This window comes from Camelus bactrianus, chromosome 13 (assembly GCF_048773025.1).
Source record: "Camelus bactrianus isolate YW-2024 breed Bactrian camel chromosome 13, ASM4877302v1, whole genome shotgun sequence".
NCBI classification, from domain to species: Eukaryota; Metazoa; Chordata; class Mammalia; order Artiodactyla; family Camelidae; genus Camelus; species Camelus bactrianus.
Genome location: NC_133551.1, coordinates 66,004,018 through 66,025,745, shown reverse-complemented (window position 1 = coordinate 66,025,745; position 21,728 = coordinate 66,004,018). Strand labels below are relative to the sequence as shown.

Here is a 21,728-nt window from a genome sequence, read left to right as displayed (position 1 = left end):
ATTTAACTGAACCAATTCAATAAAGAAGATTAGAAGCTTTTATAATTTCAGACAACTGATTTTTTGAAAATATATAAATCATTCAAAGCATAAGTAATAATTACATTTTGTGCATTTTTCAGAACCAAATGCAATCTGACATGACAATAACCTCCTATTTTGTTTTATTGTGTTCTTAGTAAGGTAACTGCCATACAGTAGGCACTCAATAAATACATGAAATAATGAACTGATTAAAGTCAAAAATAAGACAGAGATACCTGCTATCACACCTGGAATTCAATATCTTATCAGATGTCTTAGACAATGGAATAAGACAACAAAAATAAATGGGTGTAAAATTTAGGAAAATGAGACAAAATTGTCATTTGCAGACACAATGATTTTCTTTGTAGAAAATCCAAAGAGACAATTACCATTATAAACTAACAGAATTTGTCAAAGTTATTAAATATAAGAACACACAAGAACCTAAGTCATCACCATATGTCCCAATAATCAATTAGAAAATGTAATGGTTAAAAAGAAAATGCCATTCACAATAAGAACAAAAAATATGGGATTTCTAGGGAAAAAGTCTAAAAGATATATGTGAAAACATTTTTGAAGAAAAATCATAAAGATATAATTGAAGAACATTGAAGAAGACCTAAATAAATACAGCATAAGATCATGTCTTTTTCACAGTTGGCAAGACTATCATCAAATCACCTATAAAATTCAATGAAATTTCAGTAAAAATCCCCGTGGGAGCTGTCATTGAAGAACTGATTCTAAATTTCATATGGAGGAGTAAGGGTTTAAGAATAATTTCTAAAGAAAAAGGAGGAAGAAGAGGAACTTTCTTAATATATGTAAAGACTTAGAAAGTCATAGTCATCGGGCTGAGTGATATTAGGTCAAGGGTAGACAAACTGATCAAAGTAAAATGAAGAAATCCCCCAAATAGATCTAAGCATAAGTGGAAACTTAGGTGATAGAAAGAGTGTTAAAATCAGAGGGGAAAGACTGGACTGTTCAACAAAAGGTGTTGAGATAACTGACCTTCCCTATGGAGACACGAAATTAAATTCTCACCTCCCTACCAGACATATGAAGTGTTTGTGTCAAAAATGTTTAACCTCATCACCATGAGGCTACGATCAGGCAAATTCAAATTGAGGAGGGTTCTGTGAAATCACTGGCCTGATTTCGAAAATGTCAATGTCATAAAAACCAGCAAACAAAAAAGACTAAGGAATGTTCTAGATTAAAGGTGACAGAAGAGGCACAACCAACTGCAACCAATGCCTGATTCTTGTCTGGATTCTGGATTGGAAAAAAAGCAAACAAACTGGACATAAAGGGCATTACTAGGACAAGAGGGGAAAATTGGATATTAGACATTGTTACTATATACTAGATAATAACATTCTATGAATGTTAACTCTCTTGAGTGTCATAATTTTATGAAGCTATGTAGGAGAATGTTTTGTCTTTAGGTGATAGATGTTGAATTATTTAGGACGAAGTGTCTGCAACTGACCCTCAAATGTGTGAGAGAAAAGTAAAGCAATGAAAGCAAAATGTCAACAATTGGTGCACTGAAGCGTTTATGGGTGTTAATTGCATGAATCTTATAACTTTTCTGTAGATTACAAATTTTTCAAAATAAAAATTTGGGGAAAAATGTGGATACCCTATGATGCAATATTGCCCCTATCAATATATATCTTAAAATAAGTTAGTTATATAGGGATCAGTATGGATAGAGTGAAAAAAAGCAAGTTTCGAGATGTTATGTTTCACTATCATTCCATTCCTGTAGAAACAAAAAGAAGGAAATAATGTTATATATTGTTTATGGACACACATCAGTCTCATAATCTGGTAACCGAGGGGCAGAGGAGGAAGGCTGGAAATAGGGCAGGAGAGGGGACAAAGAGGAATTTAATCTTTAAGGCTTTAATTCTTAAAAAAAAAAATCTGAAACAAAAGCAAAAGCCAATATGGTCAAGAACTAAAAGAAAGAGCTAAAAAGTTATTCTTAATCATGGTTATGTTAAATATTCTTCATAGATTAGGAATCATTCTGAAAGTGTTTACCTTTGGTGGATTATGGAAAAAGTTCACTTTTAACTTCATACATTTCTGGATTGCTTTTGAAGACTTTTATTTCCCTGCACTGCTCATGAGGAAAAAAAGACTTAATATCTGTATTGTGCTCCGGATTATATCAGTGAAGCTAGGGGCTGCCAATCTGAATAAACAGAGTCCTTCTAAGCTCACGGGAGGCTCTGGTTAGCTGTGTGACCCTGGCCAGGTTCCTGGACCCCCGTCTGGATAGGATTTTCCCCCATAGAGTTAATGTCTGTATTAGGCGGGATAAATCATGTGTTGCACTTAGCATAGTGTCTGGTGCCCAGTAAGCACCCCACAGATGTTAATTCCAGCATTATTGTCGTGGCAGCTGAGTTGTTATTAGTCCCCAGCCCTTGCTGGCTGGGCGGGGCGGCCCTCTCCTTGCTGCTGCTCTGGGCCCATCTGTCCCTGCAGTCCTGCCATTTTTGGTTGCAAGTGCTGCCTCCACCATTGAACTCTGAGCTCTTTGAGAGCAAGGACCTCCCCCGGCACTGCCCCCTGCATTATTCATCTTTCTGTCTGCCTCTCAGCCCAGCAGCTGTCACACAATAGGTGTTCAGGAAATCACTTCTGAATGAATGACAGAGTCGCATTTCTGGCCACTGGCCCCGACTCTCAGAACTCACTGCATTTGCTTCCCTGGCAGCTCCAATACCTCGCACTTGGACGGCTTTCCACCCGCCCTGTCTTCTGGGCATCCCATCCCCAGGCGCTGCGCTCAGACTCCTGCCTCTGTCAAGACTGAGGACCCAGGCGCTAAAACAGTCAAGATACTCAGCAGACTGTCAGGGCCTTAAGAAAGTTCTGGGCTTAGGGCCGAGGGGAGGGTGAGCACTCCAGGCTGAGGGGATTAGCGAAGCCCGAGAAGCCAGATAAGGCTGTGACCTGGATAATTCAGGTCTCAAATCCACCCCCGCTGGAATCCTCTGGGTGACTGCCCAAGGCTCCTTTGGCAGGAGAGCTGGCCCCAGGCTCTGGGCTTTTGCTGGACTCCCTGCATCTGCCAGGGCAGCTGGGGCCTGAGCAGGGTAATGCCTGGCTTGGTCCAGGCAGAAGTGTCTCCTCACCACCCCCAGGTCTGTCTTCACTGCTCACTGTCCTCGGCTTTAAGATTCTAGAAGCCTAGAATCTGTTGGCATCCACAGCCCGTGGACGCCAGTGTTGCGGCTGGAGGCCAGCAGGGCCTGGGGCTTCCGGCCCTGCCTGGTGAGGCTGCTCACGGGAGCAGGAGCTGAAGCCAGGCCAGAGAGGTCAGTTACGGGCATGGGGGCTGCAGGAAGCAGCTGGAGTGGGAGAGGCTGGAGACTGTGGGGTCTGGGGAACCAAAGAGGGGTCTCTGGGAGGGGTGGGCAAGGCACAGAACATTTCAGAGGAGATCCCCTGGGCTGTGGGGTTCTTTACCCAGAAAACATCAAACCTTGTGAGCTGTGTCATTCTTAATGAGCCAAGGCCACATGTAAAGGGAAGATGGTGGTTACCCAGAAGATCATTCCCAAGATTGGGGGCAAACCTGGGCAGAGGTTGTCAATAGGGTTTGAGCTGGGACTTGGGATCATGTTAATCTGAGGCCTTGCCAGCATTACTTTTTAACTTGAACCACACGAAAATATTCTTCTTTGGGATGAGGAATCGTCAACATCTATTTAACATTCCTTAACTTGCACTGAACATCCTCTGTGTGCCAGACACTTTGGTCCATGTGGAAAGAGACAGAGCTGGGGAAGATGCCATTGCAGGCGTTTAGAAGGAGGTCATCCTCCTTTCCTCTGTCTCTCCCTGGCCCTCCTCCCCCTCCACTCCTAGTGTTGGGGAACTCAGGTTTGCTCACAGGCAGCTCAAAACTCAACACCAGAAAGGAAAGTTGCTTTTAATCAGAATGCTGGCAATCTGGGGAGATGGTGGAAAAGCCAACTCTGCGGATTCTGCTCGGCCACGAAAGTTTTAAAGAGAAGAGGGGAAGTGATCTCAGTTAATCATTCAGATGAGGGTCAAAGTTGCCGCCATCCCCCACGGCCTGCAGGCTTGTCGACTTCTCGTGATCTTTTGTTTGGATTCTCTCTCGTTCGTACAGTTTGTTGGAAAGATTATTGATGGGGAAGCTAGGGAAGAGATCTGGTCATCTGTTAATTACTGATTCTCCATTTCGACTTCTTTCATCTATGAAAAGAACCGACAGACTAAGCAAGATATTGTGTGATCACGATTTGAAGGATGAGCTTGGGCCAGGGATGTATACAGCATGGGAGTGTTTGCTTTAAAGTTAGTGACAAGACGAAAGGGGTTTCCTGCTGAGGGCAGTCTCCTGCAAAGAGCTGCTTACACCAGGCCCCCATTTCTGGAAGGCAGTTTAGCTTTGGGCTGAGTAGACGTGGCCTTGGGAGTCAAACTGATCAGGTTCAACTTAGAGCCTTGCCACTTACCAGCTGTGCGGGCCTTTTCTTTTCCCAAATTTGAGCCTGGCTGTCCTAATCTGCAGACTGCATCTGACAGTGATGCTTCCCTCATGGGATCACATTAAGGATAAAATGGGATAAGCCACATAAAGAAGTTAGCATGGTGTCTGTGCTTAATAAGCATTAGCTATTTCTATTAGTCATTTGACAAACTTTTTTTTCCCCTAAGGCCCAATCTGTGCCATATCATATACTAGGTGCTGCCAGGGGTAGAGATGAATGAAACATCCTCAGGGACTCATAGCCCAATTTGATCATTCATTGATTGATTCAGGTAGGAAGTCATTAGATATGTATTAAGTCCTACGCTGGGCACTGGAATGTCAAAATGAAAGCCGCAAGTTGCTCACAGTCCGGGGAGGAGATATTGTAATATAATGTTATTGATGCTATGATGAGGGCACTCACAGGGTGCTGGGAGAAAACAAAGAAGGGGAACTTACCCAGCTGGGGGCAAGGTTCAAAAGAAAGCTTTTTGGCAAAGGTAGACCTAATTTCCTTATTGTTTTCTCCAACTCACAGGCGTGCTTCTGTTCCAGGACTGCTCCCCTGCCTAGAATACCAATACTTGGCAAGATCTGTTACTCTTGATTCCTCATCCTCCAGATCTCATCGTAAATGCCACCTCTTCCAGGAGGCCCTCCCTGACCATCTAGCCAAGGTAGCTCCTTCTCCTCCCCTTGATTCCCTATCATTCTGTTTCCCTCCCCCACCTGCACAGCACTGACTATCATCTTTAACTCTCTTTAATGGGTTTCTTTCCTTGTTTATGGCATCTGTCTCCTCCTCCTTCCACTGGAGAGCAGGGAAATTGTCATTCTTGCTCTTCATCCTGTTAGTCACTAGCACAAAGCCGAGTATGTATTTGGTGGTCCATACGTATTTGCGGAGTAACAGAACGATTGGGTGGATGAACTACCCAAGTCCAGAGGGAGCAGCAGCCTCACAGGATTTCAGCCATTCTGTAGGCTGGCAGCTGGCTCTGTAGATGCACACAGCCAGCCCTGTCTTGGTCTCAGTCCCTTTGTACTTAAATGACAGGCTCAACTCTAACTTTCACCAAAACTTTTGCTAAAAATGCAAATGCAAACACCTACTTGACAGCAAGTACATGTTTTGCTTTATCTTTAGGAAAAATCAAACTGTTTATTCTCAAGAAACATTCCCTGAACTAGTCTTCCTTTCTGTCTCGGTTGCTATTGCTCCCTCCTTCTGGAATGTTCTTCACTCTCTTTTTCACCTGGTAAAAGCCTACTTGTTCTCCCATACTGTAACGTCACCTCTTTTTTTTGGAGGAGAGAGAAACCCTAGACCAGCCCATTGCTCTGACCGGCAAGATCCAAGAGCCAAGATTCAAGGTTCAGAGCTTGTAATCCTGAGATACTCACAATTCTAGGACATTCCACTTGTCTTCAATCCCAGTCCAGCCCAGCGATCATTTCCTGAGCAATTCCTGTGGGCAGAGCTCCAGTGAGGCACCCAGGAAACAAACGCAAAGCTAAATCAAGAGGACATTGGAGGGTGGCTATAGCTTAGTAGTAGACCTCGTGCTTAGCATGCACAAGGTCCTGGGTTCAATCCCCAGTACCACCATTAAAAAAAAAAGATCACGGTCAGATCTGCCTGTTAGGTTGGGGGAGATGAGAATAGGCCACTAGCATGCCTATGGCACCTAGTAGAACATTTGTGCTCCTTCCCGGGGCCTAAGAGGAGGTGCCACCTCTTCCAGATGCCTTCCCTGATACCTGCCCGGCACAGTTCCACTAGAATACTACTGTCTACACCCTCAGCTACCCTATCTGTTTGCAGTCCCTGGAATGGGCCATTATAATGCATGCCCACGAGTCCTACACAGGCAGTTCCTTCTACCTGGAATGCCCTTCCTTGCATTCTTGTGTTGGTGAACTCTAAAATCCACTCTTTCTCTTTAAAAAAATATTTTTACTATAATAAAATACACATAACCTAAAATTGACCATCTTAACCAATTGAAGTATGTAGTCCAGTGGCATTAAATACATTTATAATGTGCAACCATCACCACCATCAACTTTCATTACTCTTTTCATCTTGAAAAACTGAAACTCTCTGCCTGTTAAATATTAACTCCCCATCTCCCGCACCCCAGCCCCTGGCAACCACCATTCTACTTTCTGTTTTTATGATGTTGATTGCTCTAAGTACCTCATGTAAGAGGAATCATACAATATTTGTCTATTTGTGACTGGTTTATTTCAGAATTTACTTCCTATTTAAGGCTGAATAATATTCCATTGTGTGTATGCACCACATTTTACTTCTCCGTTCACCCATCAGTGGACGCTTGGGTTGCTGCCATGTTTTAGCTTTTGTGAAGAATGCTGCTGTCAATTTGGTTGTACAACCCCTTTGAGACCCTCCTTCCAATTCTTTTGGGCAAACATCCAGAAGGGAAATTGCTGGGTCATATGTTAATTCTATTCCTAATGTTTCGAGGAACTGCTATGCTGTATCCAAGGCAACTATACCATTTTACAGTCCCACGAACAGTGCACAAGGGTTCCAATTTCTTCAATTCGCTTTTAAAAATTCAGTCCAGGTGGCTCCTCTTCCAGAAAGCTCTCAGAGACCGCTTCATCCTGGAATGGGTTCCATTCACGTGCTGATACAATATTTACTGAGCAACTACAATGTACTAGATTCTGAGCTTGGCACTTAAAACACAAGTTTGCAGAAAAGAGGATTTCTGCTTCAAGACAGAAATCTCACTGTCCTGTTCCTGATGAACAGGTTGAGAGGCTCGAACTCAAGACTGGGTTCTATGGCAGGCTACTGGAGAGCCCTGCAAGCAGGGAGCCCCAGTGAGGCAGGGTGGGCATAAGACTGCAGGAGTGAGGGAGATTAGAACAAAGCTAAACACACATCCAGTCTATGGGTGTAGCTCATCAAACAGGAATTCAGAGCCAGGATTGCGAGATTTTTTAAAGAGAAGCTGGAAATTTGGATTTCTTCCTGAGATCTCTTAACGTTTATACATTAGCTACTAAATCCATTTTTTAAAGGCAATCTGGAGGACAAAGAAAGAATTTCCAAGGGCCGTGTATTGCCCTAGGGTGAAAGCTTATAACCAATGATGAGGTTGACTCATCAGTTACATTAGCTGTAACTCTAACTCAGTTTCCACTTCTCTATCTTATGTATAAGGAAATCATGTGACCCTCTGGTCAGATGTCCTGGGAAAATCCCAATCATTGTGTCTTTATTGGATCTCTACCTCTGTGTGTAGTGGAAAGAACATGAACTTGGATGACAGGTCAGGCTTAAGAGTCTGGGTTCACCTTTTACTAGCTGTGTGGCCTTGGGCAAATTGCCTAACATCTGCCCCTTACTTACTTACGGAAGTAAGTAAGTAAGTTTCCTTACTTACAGAATGGGATCATAGCGCCCCATGAGATTTTGTGAGCACTGAGGTCATAAATGCTGAAGTTGCCTTTTGCTTGTGGCAACCATGGATGTTCACTGAATACTGAGTTCCTCTCTCCTTCCTTCCTGAGCTATCGGCCTCATAATCTCCTTCAACAGGAAAGGCCAGAGTGTGCAGTATGTGTGATGAGTTCTATAACATTCCAGAGACAGGCGTGCTTCCTGTGGAAAGAGCAATCAGGGAAAACTTCCTGGAGGAGGAAGACTCAGTGTAGGCTCTCTGCCAGTGAGCCCTAGGCTATCCTGTTCTAGGTGCCAGCCTGGGGGGCATCAGATGGTTTGATAAGGCCAAGGGAGTTTCAGCCGCCCAGGGTCTCAGGGCGAGAGAACATCCAGGTGGCAACGGCTGCCCTCAGCAGGGCTTCAGCCCTGGGACGAGCCTGCACGAGACAGCCACAGCAAGTGCCAAAGAACAAGCATGCTTATGGGATTTTAATTCATTTCACAGATATTTCTGGTGGACCTCCCACAGGTTAGATGTTGTTCTAGGTGCTAGGGTCAGAAAGGAACTAGAGGAAAATCTTACCCTCAAGAGTCTCCACTCTGCTGGGGTTGGAAGTGGTTGGGGTGCTTCAACTGCTGATGTGTGAATGATTGGATCCTTCACCAAAGACAAGGGAGCTGCGAGGGGCTGGGTTGTAGGGGAGACAGTGAGTTTAGTTCTGGGGTTCTTGTGAGACATCAAGCTAAAACATCAGGCAGGTATTTGAATTTTAATTGTTATATTTATTTAAATATATATTAAAGTCTATACATTAAAAATATATTTATTATATATTTTATTTATATAATTAAATATAATTGTATAATTTATATATAACTATATTATATAAAATTATATAAAGTATATAAAATCATAAATTATAATTTATATTTATACATATTAGTGAATATAAATTATATAATTTATATAATTATAAAATTATATTTAATAATTATATTTGAAGTGTGGGCTGGAGGAATGCAGCGAGAATGAAGCTAAAGCTGGAGGAGTTATGTATTCATTCAACAAACCTACCTGAACATTTACTATGTGCCAGGTGTGGGTTGTGCAGAAATGAAGCAGACCCAGTGCCTACCCTCGTGGGGCTCTCCATTTGGTGGAAAGACATAATAGCAATGATATTTATAGTAGCTATGATGCAGTGAACCCCTGCCAGGTGCCAGGCACAGCGCTGAGCCCCTCTGCCGGCCATCTCATTGAATAATCATGATTACGAAATGAAGCTGGTTCGATTACCGTCCTGCTTTACAGATGGTAAAACTGAGACCTGATGAGGTCAGGTGTCATGAATAGTCAGAGTCGGTCTGACTTGAATCTCAGGTTCTTTGACCTGACACTGTGCTTTCTCCTCATCCGGGTATTCAATCATTTATTCTCCACTCAGTGTTATTGCTGAGTGAGGGTTAGTGCCAGACACTGTTCTGCCAAGGATATCTCCAGGACAATCTGCATGGAAATAAGACCTAAATCCCTGAACACGGACAACTCACCCCTAGAGAGGGGAAGAGAGGGAGGAACAGGTCCCTTGAAAACACCTGCATTCGGGGCCAAGAGAGATGGAGGGTGAGCCACAGGAGGGCGGACGGCAGACTCAAAAGCCAGAGGGAAAGAGTTTTGAGAAGGAGGAGGTGGCCAGTGGGATGGAGTGTCCAAGAAACTGAGGGGGTGAAGACCAAGCCTGAGCAGTGCCAGGTTTTGGGGGCTCCCTGGGAGCTGATGTAGGACACAGCCAAAGGCAGGCATCAAGGGGTTCAGAAGAGAGCAGGTGATGAACAAGAGGAGGCTTCTCTGCCTCCACACTTGGCTTTTAGAGGAAAAAGAAAGCTGGAAAGAAGTAGGCAGAGGCAAGGGATGTTTTCCTTTTTTCTTTTCTTTTTCTTTTTTGGGCGTGATTTTGTTTGGTCTAGGATGGCCAGGCTCGTGTATACCTGTAGGCAGAGGAAGAGATTGGTTGATAAAGAGCAATGAAAATACAGAGCAGAGAGGATTTTTCCCCCACAGCAGTTACTGCCCCTGGACACACTGCATACTTATTTGATGCCTTTCCTATCTGTGTCCCCAACCAGAAGGGAAGCTGTCTTACTCACAGTGGAGCCCTGGCAGTGCCTGACAGAGGAGATACTCAATAAGCACTTTCCGTTTTGAAATGAATTCACAGGATTCCGAGGGGGCCCCGGTGATTAGGTCCTGGAAAGATAAGGGTTCATGAGGGCACAGGGAGGAATTTCTCTCTGATGCTGCCGTGAAGGGGGAGACACTGAGAAGGAAGCCAAGGGCGAGGAGAGGAAGGAGCTCACACCCACATCTTCTCAGAAGAGTGGGGGGGGGGTGTGCATCAGGGAGGAGCCATCAGTGGAGAAGAACCTTGACCCTGGCTGGCCCAGGCCAGATCCTCCTTAATGTCTTTCCCGAAAGCCACCCAGGCACCTGATGCACTTCCGAAAATAGCTACTTTTGAACACAGAAAAGAGAGGAAAAAAATCCCCAGGGGTCTTGAGGGGGTGAAGTAAGACTTCCTGTGTGAGTTCCCAAGAATCCTGGAGCTGGTCCAGGTGGGGTGTGGGAGGCAGGCAGGGGGCCTTTAAAACCAGGCGCGCCCAGCCTGTTCTCCAGCCCTGAGGACGAAGAGAAGGTGTCACTGGTGAGGAATCTCATTCTGGGGGCTGCCTTGCCTGGCGTGAGGGGAGGTGGGGGGCAAGGTACACACAGAGCTGGGCCCCCTCCCCTCCACCCCCAGATGTGGAGGCGGTCTTAGCAGCACCTTCTGTATAGAAGGAGCTTGGTGCTGTCCATCCTTTCGAGCCAGGAGACGTGAACTGGAATGGGGGGTGGAGGATGGTCCTGGGAGCAGGGGGTCGGCTGCTGTATGTGGACTTGGAGGACCTGTCCCTTCAGTGACCCTCCACTCCCTGGCCCCCACATTTCAATGCTTCTGTCTGGATGGCTGTCTCCACTCTCCCCACTTCTCATTCCCGCAGCCACTGCTCTACTCCACAATTATCTTGTGGCCTCACTCATTTCCCTCTGCTGTTTGCTTGATAAAAATAGCCAACCCACATCCCTCTGGGAGCCTTCTTTGGGCTCCATTGATGGTCCGCCTTCCTAGCTCCCAGAACAGCTGTTTCAATGCTTCTGCCACAGCCCCCGTGAAGCTCCTTTTGTGCACTTTCAGACCTCTTTGCGTGGGGCCTCGTGCTGCTCCTCATGTCAACAACCATGTCCTGAGGTGCTCTAAATGCCACCTGGGATTTGGGTTTTGTTGAGGTCTGGTGAGGCCAACAGATCAGGAGATGAATGCTGTGTAAAAGACAGTTTGTTACAGTTTTCAAGAGAAGGGGACACACCACACCTTGCAGGGCCTCATGGGGAAGCACCAGGGTTGATCAGGAGGCAAAATAAATGAGGGCAAGCATGGTCAGGAGCCTGTGTTGTGTTTTCTGTGGGGAAGGCAAGACAGGGCAGGGGACAGCCTAGGACTAGCCAGCTTGAATAGCTTCAGCAGACTCCAGGCTGCAGGGGTGAGCCCGGTTTTCTGTTATCTGCCTGGCCTCGCGATGATTTAGGCCAGGGGGAATGTTGGCTTGGAGTGTGAGAGCTATACAGAGGAGGAGGTTGGGCATGTGAGTTTAGGATTGGTTGGTTTGCATTTGAAAGGCACGTTCACAGGGGAGGCTTTTGCTTTATCTGGAATTAGCCAGTCCTGGAGAGGCTGTCTCTTCCCAGCCCAGCAAGGTCCCCAAGATGTCAGAGAGTCATAAAATATAGAAAGTGCACAACATGGCTGGTACACAGGGGCTGCTCAGAGGTAGTGGAGTAGCATCAGTCAAAGGAGGAGATTCACAGTCCTGGGCTGAATCCTTGGGGCAACTCACTTCCCTTTCTGAGACTCAATTTCTGCATCTGTGAAATCAACAACTGTTATTCACTCAGTTAGCAAATGACTGTCAAAGGGCAGGTTTAACAATACCTGCCTGTTAAGGGGCCATTGGTAGATTTAAGAAGACAGTGAACAGTGTCTGGTATGTAAGAGATGCACAGTGCATGATTGCTGGTGTCTTCTGCCTGTCACACTCCAGGAAGCAGTAAGAAAGATTGGTGCGGAAGGGTAGGATACAGGACCATTTTCCTTGGCTGTTTAGAGCCCTCAGAGCAGAAGCTGCGGGTAGACAGAACCCTCAGGAATGTTCTTGGAACTCAGAGGAGCTGCTGGATGAAGGATGGCATGGAAAGGCCGGCCCAGTAGCCAGGAACTCCAGGGAGCTGGAGGCTGTGTGTTTGGGGCCAGGTCTTGGGCGGTGCCAGGGGCCCCGGGGCAGAGCTCTGGCAGAGTGACCACTGAACTCAGGGGCCGGAGACCACAGGGTGTTGGAGCAGAATCCTGGCAGACCATAGGCCAGCTAAGCAGCTCTGGATGAACAAGGAATTTGGGACCCACAGAGAGAAGGGACGCAGGCAGCCACTGGTAAGGAACCTCTAAGAGGCCAAGTTAGAATCCATCACTGGCCCAAGACACATGGAATTCCACCTGCTTTTTGGGTGTAGATTTTTTGACTCCAAGCTGGTGATTCATGTGTTTGCCAAAGGCAGATTCTGGGGAGGGAAGCTGGGGCCTCCAGCCTATGGGGAAGAGCATGGGAAGGAACCCAGTCCCCTCAGCTCAAAGGAGAACACATCCCTCTGGGGAGAGAGGCTGTGTGATGCAGTGAGGGTTGCATAGGTCCCGGGTTTGAACCCTGCCTCCACTTTTTACTGGCTTTGTGACTTCTGGCAAGTTGCTTGAGCTCTCTGAACCTCCATTTGTCCACTGGCTAAATGGGAACTGTTGAGGGCAGGGAGAAATTTGCCTCTACCCTTCTAAATTCTTCTGGTTGGTCTAAGATTTATATCGACAAGAGATGGACTAACAGGAAAAAAATCAAACAAAAGTTTAATAGCATGTATACATGGGAGAAACCAGGAAAACTGAGCAACTCACAAAAATGACTCAACCCTTACTTTAGCCATCTTTGGCTAAAGACCAAAAAGGATATTGGGAGTAGCGGTTTGGGATTTCAAAGGGGAGGAAAGTAATTCACATGGAGGCGGAAAAGCAAATATTTGGTAAACAAATGTTTGCTGGGCCAGGAAGAGACAAGGGGACACAGAGTGGACTCTGATCTCTAGGCCCTGCCTAGTGTCCCCCACCACACCTGTTCTCGTATTCCCAGCAGGTATTTTCTGGTAATAGCTCTATTCCAGGAACAGACCCTTTATCTACATTCTTTAGCCAGTTAAGGTGGAGGTAAAAAGAAAGACTCCTCAAATCTTCAGTTTCTTAAAAATAATCAGCCTAGGTTAATCCTTATGCCAAAGAGACACATTTTAGGGTGCAAATTTCTCTCTCCTGTGGAACAGTGATACCTACCCTGCAGAGCTGTTGTGAGCACGCGGGACTGACTTATTTTTTAGGGATACCTAGTGCCTGGAGCCCGTGAAAATGTTTTGATCTTAAATTCTTTGAAAGCCAGGAGAAAAAAATGAATATGATATAATGAATGTATGAGAATGAATCCAGCCTGGATTGTGTTGTTTTTATACCAAAGCAGTTGTAAAATAGAATTGAAAAAGATTTTTTTTTTTTTTTTTTTTTTTTTTTGGAGGATGGAGCAATTGTGTTGGGGGCTTCTGTGGTGGGAAAATTCTCTCCCATCTCTACTGGAGACAATGCCCCGAAGGATGCCCCTCTCCCCTCAGGGACCCCTTGGGTCTGCTCCTTGAGGTTTTTGCCTTGTCTTTTCCAACTGCAGATCTCAGTTTATTGCCCGGCAAGAGAGGGTGGGGCCTGGTGGGGAGCCAGGGGTGGGTCTGAACAGGCCATGATGGCCCCACCAGATCGGCATGCCATGGGATGTGTTTTCTTTTCCAGAATCCTGGAGATGAAGGGCGTTCTCATACTGGCCTGGTTCCTGGCTTGTAGTAAGTGCTTGCCCCAAGACCTCTGAACTGGTGCCCTTCCAACCCTTGAAACAACAGGGTCGGGCGAAGGAGACCAGCCTGGGAGACTTGACTTTGAATCTTGGCTCTGCACTCACCATGTAAATTTCAGCAAGAGCCTACACCTCTCCCAGCCTCTCTTTCTTCATCTGTGACACAGGATAAAGGTGGACGGGCTGGGCTGTGGCAGGATGCTTAGAGGTGATACGTGAAGGCTGTGCTGTGTGCAGGACATGGGGCTTGCAGATGTGGGAAGTGGGTTTTTCACTTAGACGCAAAACAAAATAAAGCTAAACTAAAACAAGACCCTTATATAAATAGTCTCTGCTCAAGGCTGTTCAGGTTTTCTACACACCCTGCCTGCTGTCACCTCCCACCTGGAGCCAACTACGCAGCATCAGGGGAGCCGGGCTCCAGGCCTCCCCTGCAGCCCCGTAACCATGTACACCACCCCTGACAGGCTGTCCTAATTTTTGGTGTCTGGCCAGGTCCCCTGGAGACCCGGTGCAGGGAGGGCTTCTGGCTGCGTGTGAAACCCTGGGAAAGGCGCACCTTCCCCTCCCTGTCACAGCATCTCAACTGTAAGATGAGGGAGCTGGCTTTACTTCTCTAAGATTCTGTGCCTTCTGTTCCAAACAGGGTTAGTTTTGGGGAGAGGAGAGTGTATCACCAGGAGAGACAGGAAGAGCCTATCTGCCTGCTTCACACAGATACCCCATTAATTATCTCTAATATTTCTTGGTCACTTACTATGTGTCTGCTACTGTGCTCAAAGTTTACAAACTGTACCTTATTTCAACCCCCATGACAACTCCAAGAGGTCAGTGGTCACTTTAGGCGCCCCCATTCTGCAGATGAGGAAACTGAGGCTCTGTGAGATCAAGTGAGCTAGCCAACACCATACAGTGAATCAGTGGCAGCACCGGGATTTGAACCCGGTTGCTCATTCTCCACATCCAAACTTCCAACCCACCTCTCTATACTTTTGGCCCTCAGCTTTCTCATTCCTAACCCACTAATGGGGAGAATGAAAAAGAGACACCTTGGTCCCTCTGAGCCCCAGGGTGAAAGGAAGGGCAGAAGCATCCTGGGAACGGGAGTCTGGAGCAGGTGCGCCTGGGTTTCATCTGGGGACACTGGCTGTCTTTCAGGTGTGCCTGCTGTCCCAGGGAGCTTGCTGGACCTGAGTTCAATGATTGAGGATGTGACTGGGAAGCCTGCCTTGGAGAGCTTTGGCTTCTACGGCTGTTACTGTGGCTGGGGGGGCAAAGGGACCCCTGTGGATGCTATTGACTGGTGAGCTAATTATCACGACTGCCTTTTGTGCCCTAGGCTCAGCACCCACAATATCTCATTTAATTCGATGTCAAGTCTGAAATTTTCAAAAAATGTTTTATTGAAGTATAGTTGATTTACAGCGTTGTGTTAGTTTCTGGTGTACAGCAAAGTGATTCAGTTATACATATATATTCTTTTTCATTATAGTTTATGATAGGATATTGAATATAGTTCACTGGGCTATACAGTAAGACCTTGTTGTTTATCTGTTTTATATATAGTAGTATGTGTCTGTTAATTCCAAACTCTTAATTTATCCCTCCTCCACCCCCTTCTCCCTTTGGTAACCATCAGTTTGTTTGTATGCCTGTGAGTCTGTTTCTGTTTTGTAAATCAGTTCCTTTGTATGAACGATGAGTCTCAAAGAGGTTAACTGTCTTGCCCAAGATACATCTAGTAACTCCCCAAATCTCAGTGGCCTAATGTAACAGCTGATCTTTCACTACGTGACAAACCACCCCAGAATGTAGTAGCTTAAAGCGATGACAACCATTTAACTTGCTAAGATCCTGCCACTTGGGCAGGGCTTCGTTGGGTGGCTGGGCTCTGCTCCTCCCAGCTTCAGCTTGGGCAGCTCCACCGAGACTGGGTCATCCGCCTTCTAGAATCCTCACTTCTATGGCCGGCAAGCTGTCACTGCCTGCTGGCTGGGAGCTCAGCTGAGGCTGCAGACCTCAGTTCCTCTCACTTCAGCCTCTCCAAGATTGTCTGGACTTCCCTACAGCACCGTGACTCTTGGTTTCCAAGAATGAGTATTCTAGAACTGTAAGACGAAAGAGTACGGCATTTCTGTGATTCAGCCCCATAAATTCTACTGCGTCACTCCCACTGTCCTCTTGGTCAAGGTAGTCACACAGGCTTTATGAGGGAGGGGGCCTAGTTCCCACCCCTTGATTGGGAGGTGTCAGCATTCTAGAAGGACATGGGAGATGGGAGAGATGGTTCTTGGAAAATGCAACTTTCTGGGTTGAACAATTCTTACATGGCTAGATGCGTATAATAGAATAGAGGCACTTAAACAGATGGATGGCATGTGGTTGGAGTCAAGCTTCTCACTGCTGGAGTGGGAGTTTACAGACCAGACAAACAAGGACAGGAAGCTAGAATGATCTATATGGTGATGGATTAGAGTTGGAGACTTCAGTATGAACTTCTGTTTAGCTTAATATAGATGAAGATGGTTACATAGAGAAATATGTAGAGATGCGTGTGTATACACGGGTTAATATAGACAGTTTTTTTTTTTTTTTTTTGCTCTGTCAGCTGAGAGGTCCTAAGAGAAACAATACCTCAGAAGCAATAAGCAACACCTAGTGCCAGATCTGGTTTCTGATACCATCCTCCAAAAAGAGGAACCCAGCCTTCTTCGAGAAATGGCTGATTCTAGGGCAAGGGCAGGAAACATACAAGAGGTGCCTGGAGCTTCTTACAGTGCCCCAAAGCTAGGAAGGGCTCCAATAAAACCAACCCAAACCAAAGCCCACATTGATGGGGATACTTCGAGGAACCAACTGAAAAAGTTCCCAATGGCCAAAGCTGGCACAACATGAGCAAGAAAATAAATGCACAACCTGTCTTATCATAAGAAAGACATCAGAGAAATACCAATAGTACAGCAACTTACAAAAGACTTGACCACCATGCCTCAAAACTATTAAGGTCATCAGAAACAAGGAAAGTATGAGAAACTGCCACAGCCAAGAGGAGCCTAAAGAAACAGAACAACTAACTGTAACATGGTGTCCTTCACTGGGTCCTAGAATAGAAAAAGGACATTCACCACAAACGATAAATGCTGGAGAAGGTCTGGAGAAAAGAGAACCTTCCTGCACAGTGGGTGGAAATGTTTGGTGCAGCCATTAGGGAAAACAGTATGAAGATTCCTCAAAAAACTGAAAATAGACCTACCATATGATCCATAATCCCCATTCCTGGTATATATCTGGAGGAAACTCTAATTCAAAAATATACATGCATCCCAGTGTTCATAACAGCACTATTTACAACAGCCAAGACATGGAAGCAACCTAAATGTCCATCAACAGATGACTGGATAAAGAGGTTGTGGTACACACACACACACACACACACACACACACAGGAATACTACTCAGCCATAAAAAAAGAATAAAATAATGCCATTTGCAGCAACATGGATGGATGTGGAGATTGTCATTCTAAGTGAGGTAAGCTAGAAAGAGAAAGAAAAATACCATATGATATCACTTAAATGGAGAATCTAAAAAAAAAGACATACAAATGAACTTATTTACAAAACAGAAACAGACTCATAGATATAGAAAATAAACTTACGGTTGGTGAGGGAGGGGGAAAGGGGGTAGGTGGGATAAAATGGGAGTTCAGGATATGAAGATACTAACTACTACATATAAAATAGATGAACAGCAAGGTCCTACTGTATAGCACAGGGAACCATATTCAATACCTTGTAATAGCTGACAATGAAAAAGAATATGAAAAGGAATATATATATGTATAAGTGACTTACTATGCTGTACACCAGAAATTAGCACAATGTTCCGAATCAACTATACTTCAATTTAAAAAAAAAGGAAAGAAAAAGGACATTTAGGTAGAAACTAAGAAAATCTAAATAAACTATGGACTTTTTACAATTAAGGAATCAATAATGGTATGTTATTATTTAGTAATAATGTTATTAACAATTTTTTAATAATGTATCAATATTGGTTTGTTAGCTGCAACAAACATATCATGCTGATATACAATGTTGACAATAGAAGAAACTGGGTTTGAGGTAAAAGGGAGCATTCTATATAATCGTCTCGATTTTTCTGTAAATCCAAATAAAAAAACCCAAAAAACAGTTGTTCACACCTCTCATACTAGAAATTTAGTTTTCGCTCATTTAACAATGTGAATCACGTATTGATTCCAGGATCCAGGTTTCTCCCATCTTGTGGCTCTCCCTATGGCCTCAGAGTCCTTGGCTACAGCATCTCCATCCAGCTGAGATGGAGAAAGAGAGAGTGAAAGAGTGTGGGAGGTTTTTATATGGGTTGGTCTAGAAGTGCTGTACATTTCTCTGGCCACCAAGCTAGTCATGTGACCACACATACCTGCAAGGGAGGCTGGGAAATGTAGTCTCACTGTAGGTCCGGGAGGAAGGAGGCCAGTGAGCTGGTACGCACAGCAGGCAGTCCGAGTAGAAGAGTAGAAGGACTCAGCCGTGTTATTAGATTCTTTCTTGGTCAGAACTCACCTGCCCTGGTGGCCTCTGCTCAAGGGACAGGCCCCTTCTACTCGGGATCTAAGTCGCTTGCATTGACAGGTGCTGTTGGTGGCATGACGTCTGCTATGCGGAGCTGGAGAGGAAAGGCTACAACGTCTTGACACAGTCGTACAGATACAGAGTCAGACAGGGCCTGGTCACCTGTGGTAAGGCTGGGGCTTCCTGTTTAGGCCACTGGGAGAGGCTGGGTCTCTGCTGGCTCTGAGGTCAGTCAGTCTATCTCTTGTGGGGGAAGCTGGGGGCCAGAGGGACAGGAGATTGTAGGATTGTAGCTGGATCCGACCCCCAGGGGAAGGGCTGACGCATCTTAGACTCAGCATGTACCTGGCGCCAAGACCTCGCATACGTCCTTTTGCTTGCTGTGCGGTGGGTTCAGTGTCCACATTTCACAGATGAGAAAACAGACTCAAAGGCTTACCAAGTGCAAAAAGGTAATCAAGATTCAAGCTCAGGTCCGCTTGAGTTCAAAGCTAAGTCTAAAAATAGCATCTCTCTCCTATATGAGAACTGGAGTCCCTCCAGAGCAGGGGCTGTCTCCACCATCAGACTGGGGACTCCGGAGGGGAGGGAATGTGTGTCCTCCATCTGGCTGGGGACTCCCTGAAGGCAGGAGCTGTGTCTCCCTGGGCTGAAACCTCACCCTGGGCAGCAGCTGTGCCTCTGCCATCCGATTATGCACTGCCCCTCCCCAACGTGTAGAAGCTGTGACTCCCCCATCAGACTGAGAGCAGGATGCAGACCGGGGCGTCCGCTCAGGCTAGCAGCAAGTCCAGCCTGAAGCAAGCCCGGAGTCTGTCACGGAGCACATCTTCCCTTCCTCATTTTCCATTTGGCGTCCTGTTTGCAGAACTCGGGTCCCACTGCCAGATGGAGCTCTGTGCCTGTGACCAGAAGCTCGTCCACTGCCTGAAGAGAAACAGAAGGAGCTACAGCTCTCTTTACCAATACTTCCCCAACTTCCTCTGCATCTAGTTGTCCACTGAGCTCCTCCTGGACCACGAATTTTACTCCCTTCTTCTCCAGCACGGAGCTCACCTATGCTGCTGGGTTCCTCAGAGAGACTCCCGGGTTCTGTGAGCTCCTTCCTTTTCAATGGTCCACGGGGCTTGAAGGAGCCCCACAGCCACACCTCACCCTCCAGAGAGTCCCATGGGAGTGACTCTGGTCATCGGACTTGGTAAGGTCAGGGTCTCTGGCCGCCGGATGCAAGGTCGGCTGCTCTGGTGCCGAGAGCCCGCCCCTCGCTCCAGGCCAGCCGTATGTCTCCTCGCCCCTGAAGACAGCCCTGCTTCTCTACGAGGAAGACTTTCTTGGGATGCATTCACTTTTCAACTCTTCAGTCGGAGGATCACTGCTACCCTGTAGAGAAGTTTTGCTCAAGTAGAAGCAACATTGACTCCATACATCTATCATCTGGATTTTAAATAAAATTCCTTCTTAAGACTAATAATAACCACACAGGCATTTCACCTGCTGTGGGGGACTGTCTGCACCTCCTTCTTTGCTATTAGGGCACTAAAGCCAACATTAGCCACGTTCTCTCAGGGGCCAAAGGTGCGATTAGTGACTAGAAGTTTTCCTGGGATGAGTACCAAACCTTCTTCAGGGCTCATCTCCTTAAACCTTGGGCATCCTCTTGAGCCCAGCGCTGAGACTCAGTCTTCCTCCAGGGGGTGGGGAGATGATTGGCAGTCATGCCACCTTGGGCTTCCAGGCCAGAGACGGCTGAATTCAATCCCAGCTTGGCTTCTCCAGCTGTGTGGCCTCAGGCTCATTACTGAACCCCTCTGATTTCTGATCTCTTGAAAAAAGAAACTGTTATGTTTCTTGCATTTCCTGCGTATAAATTGGGAATCCCAAAGCTGCATTGATGCTGACCTGGGGATGCTGAGGCTCTGGGATTTCACAGAGCAAACATTAAAAATGGGTTTTTTAATGTCCTTCCTTGGTAAAAATAAGGCCCACCTCATTTATCAAGTCATAAAAGAAAGGGTGTTCTAATACCCAGGCTGCAGGAAGAAAGGACACGTCCCAAAACAAAGGAGAGTCCTTTCCAAGAAAGGACCTTTGACTTCCTTACACTGACAAATCCTCAAATAACCGCATGATAAATGGCATCTATATTTAAAAACCTCCAATGTTGAATATTTTCAAGATAAAATTGAACTTTATGAGAATACTCTGAATGTACTAGTGTTTTAGAAAGTTTGCTATGGACTTATGCCTAATTTGACAATGTAACAAAGAATGTGGCTCGAATTTCCAATTTGCTCATGAAATTTTTTTGATCAGAGCCATTTTTATTTTATTTTATTTTGCTTTTGGGGTAATTTAATTATTTAATTAATTAATTGATTTTTATTCTTATTTTTTTCAATGGAAGTACTGGGGATTGAACCTAGCACCTCGTGCATGCTAAGCATGGCATTCTACCACTGAGCTGTACCATCCCCACTCCAAATCCATCTTCAAATAGGTATGTAGAGGAAATGTGGAGCTTCACTTTTAATGCCATTTCTCTTCAATTGTGATTTTCCAGATGATGGAGAAGAGACCTCAGCCCAAGTGTCTCCCTTCTCCCATCAGGGTCAGGTGACAGGCAGAGTGATGCTCTGCTGGTAAGTTCTGTAGGGCAGGGCAGGGCTGTGTTCAGGCCCCTCTTACTGGGACATCCCAGCTGAAAGCACTGGTATTCAGACAGGCATTTGTGCGAGAAGGATGCTGGGAGGTTATGAGAGCAACACGTCAGGCTGACATGGATTTGGGCTGGAAGGACTCAAGGAGAACCTTCATTTACCTACCAGGAGATTGAGGCCCAGAGAGATTAGGAGACTTTCCCAAAGTCACGCAGTACATCAATAGCAGAAGTAGGATTAGACCTCAGATCCTGGTTCTAAAGCCTGGCCTCTGACCACTATCCCATTGTCTTCAACCTCAGCCCCTGAAGAGAGAAAACAGCCTGGAGAGGTTCAGGGACTTACCCACATTGGGGGTTCTCAGGAGGACCCCCTCGATTCAGCCCAAAAGCCAACTCCATTTCTTTGCTCTGGCTGCCTCTGGGGATTCCAGAGTCTGTCTGTGGATGGTCAGCCTGGCTGGGGCA

General features: G+C 45.9%; 1 protein-coding gene across 2 annotated transcripts; it reads left to right on the top strand.

The window, feature by feature from the left end:
* Window positions 1-10,651: 10,651 nt before the first annotated feature.
* On the top strand, window positions 10,652-20,903 carry PLA2G5 (phospholipase A2 group V). 2 transcript variants are annotated; one of them, XM_010957437.3, is made up of 5 exons: window positions 10,652-10,681; window positions 13,946-13,995; window positions 15,165-15,309; window positions 18,665-18,771; window positions 19,473-20,903. In XM_010957437.3, exons 2-5 carry the CDS (start codon window positions 13,956-13,958, stop codon window positions 19,595-19,597), a joined length of 417 nt encoding a protein of 138 aa, XP_010955739.1. In that variant the 5' UTR covers window positions 10,652-10,681; window positions 13,946-13,955; the 3' UTR covers window positions 19,598-20,903. The 2 variants fall into 2 exon arrangements, with proteins under 2 accessions (XP_010955739.1, XP_045374330.1); XM_045518374.2 differs by lacking the exon at window positions 10,652-10,681 and adding an exon at window positions 12,191-12,502.
* The last annotated feature ends 825 nt before the right edge of the window (window positions 20,904-21,728 follow it).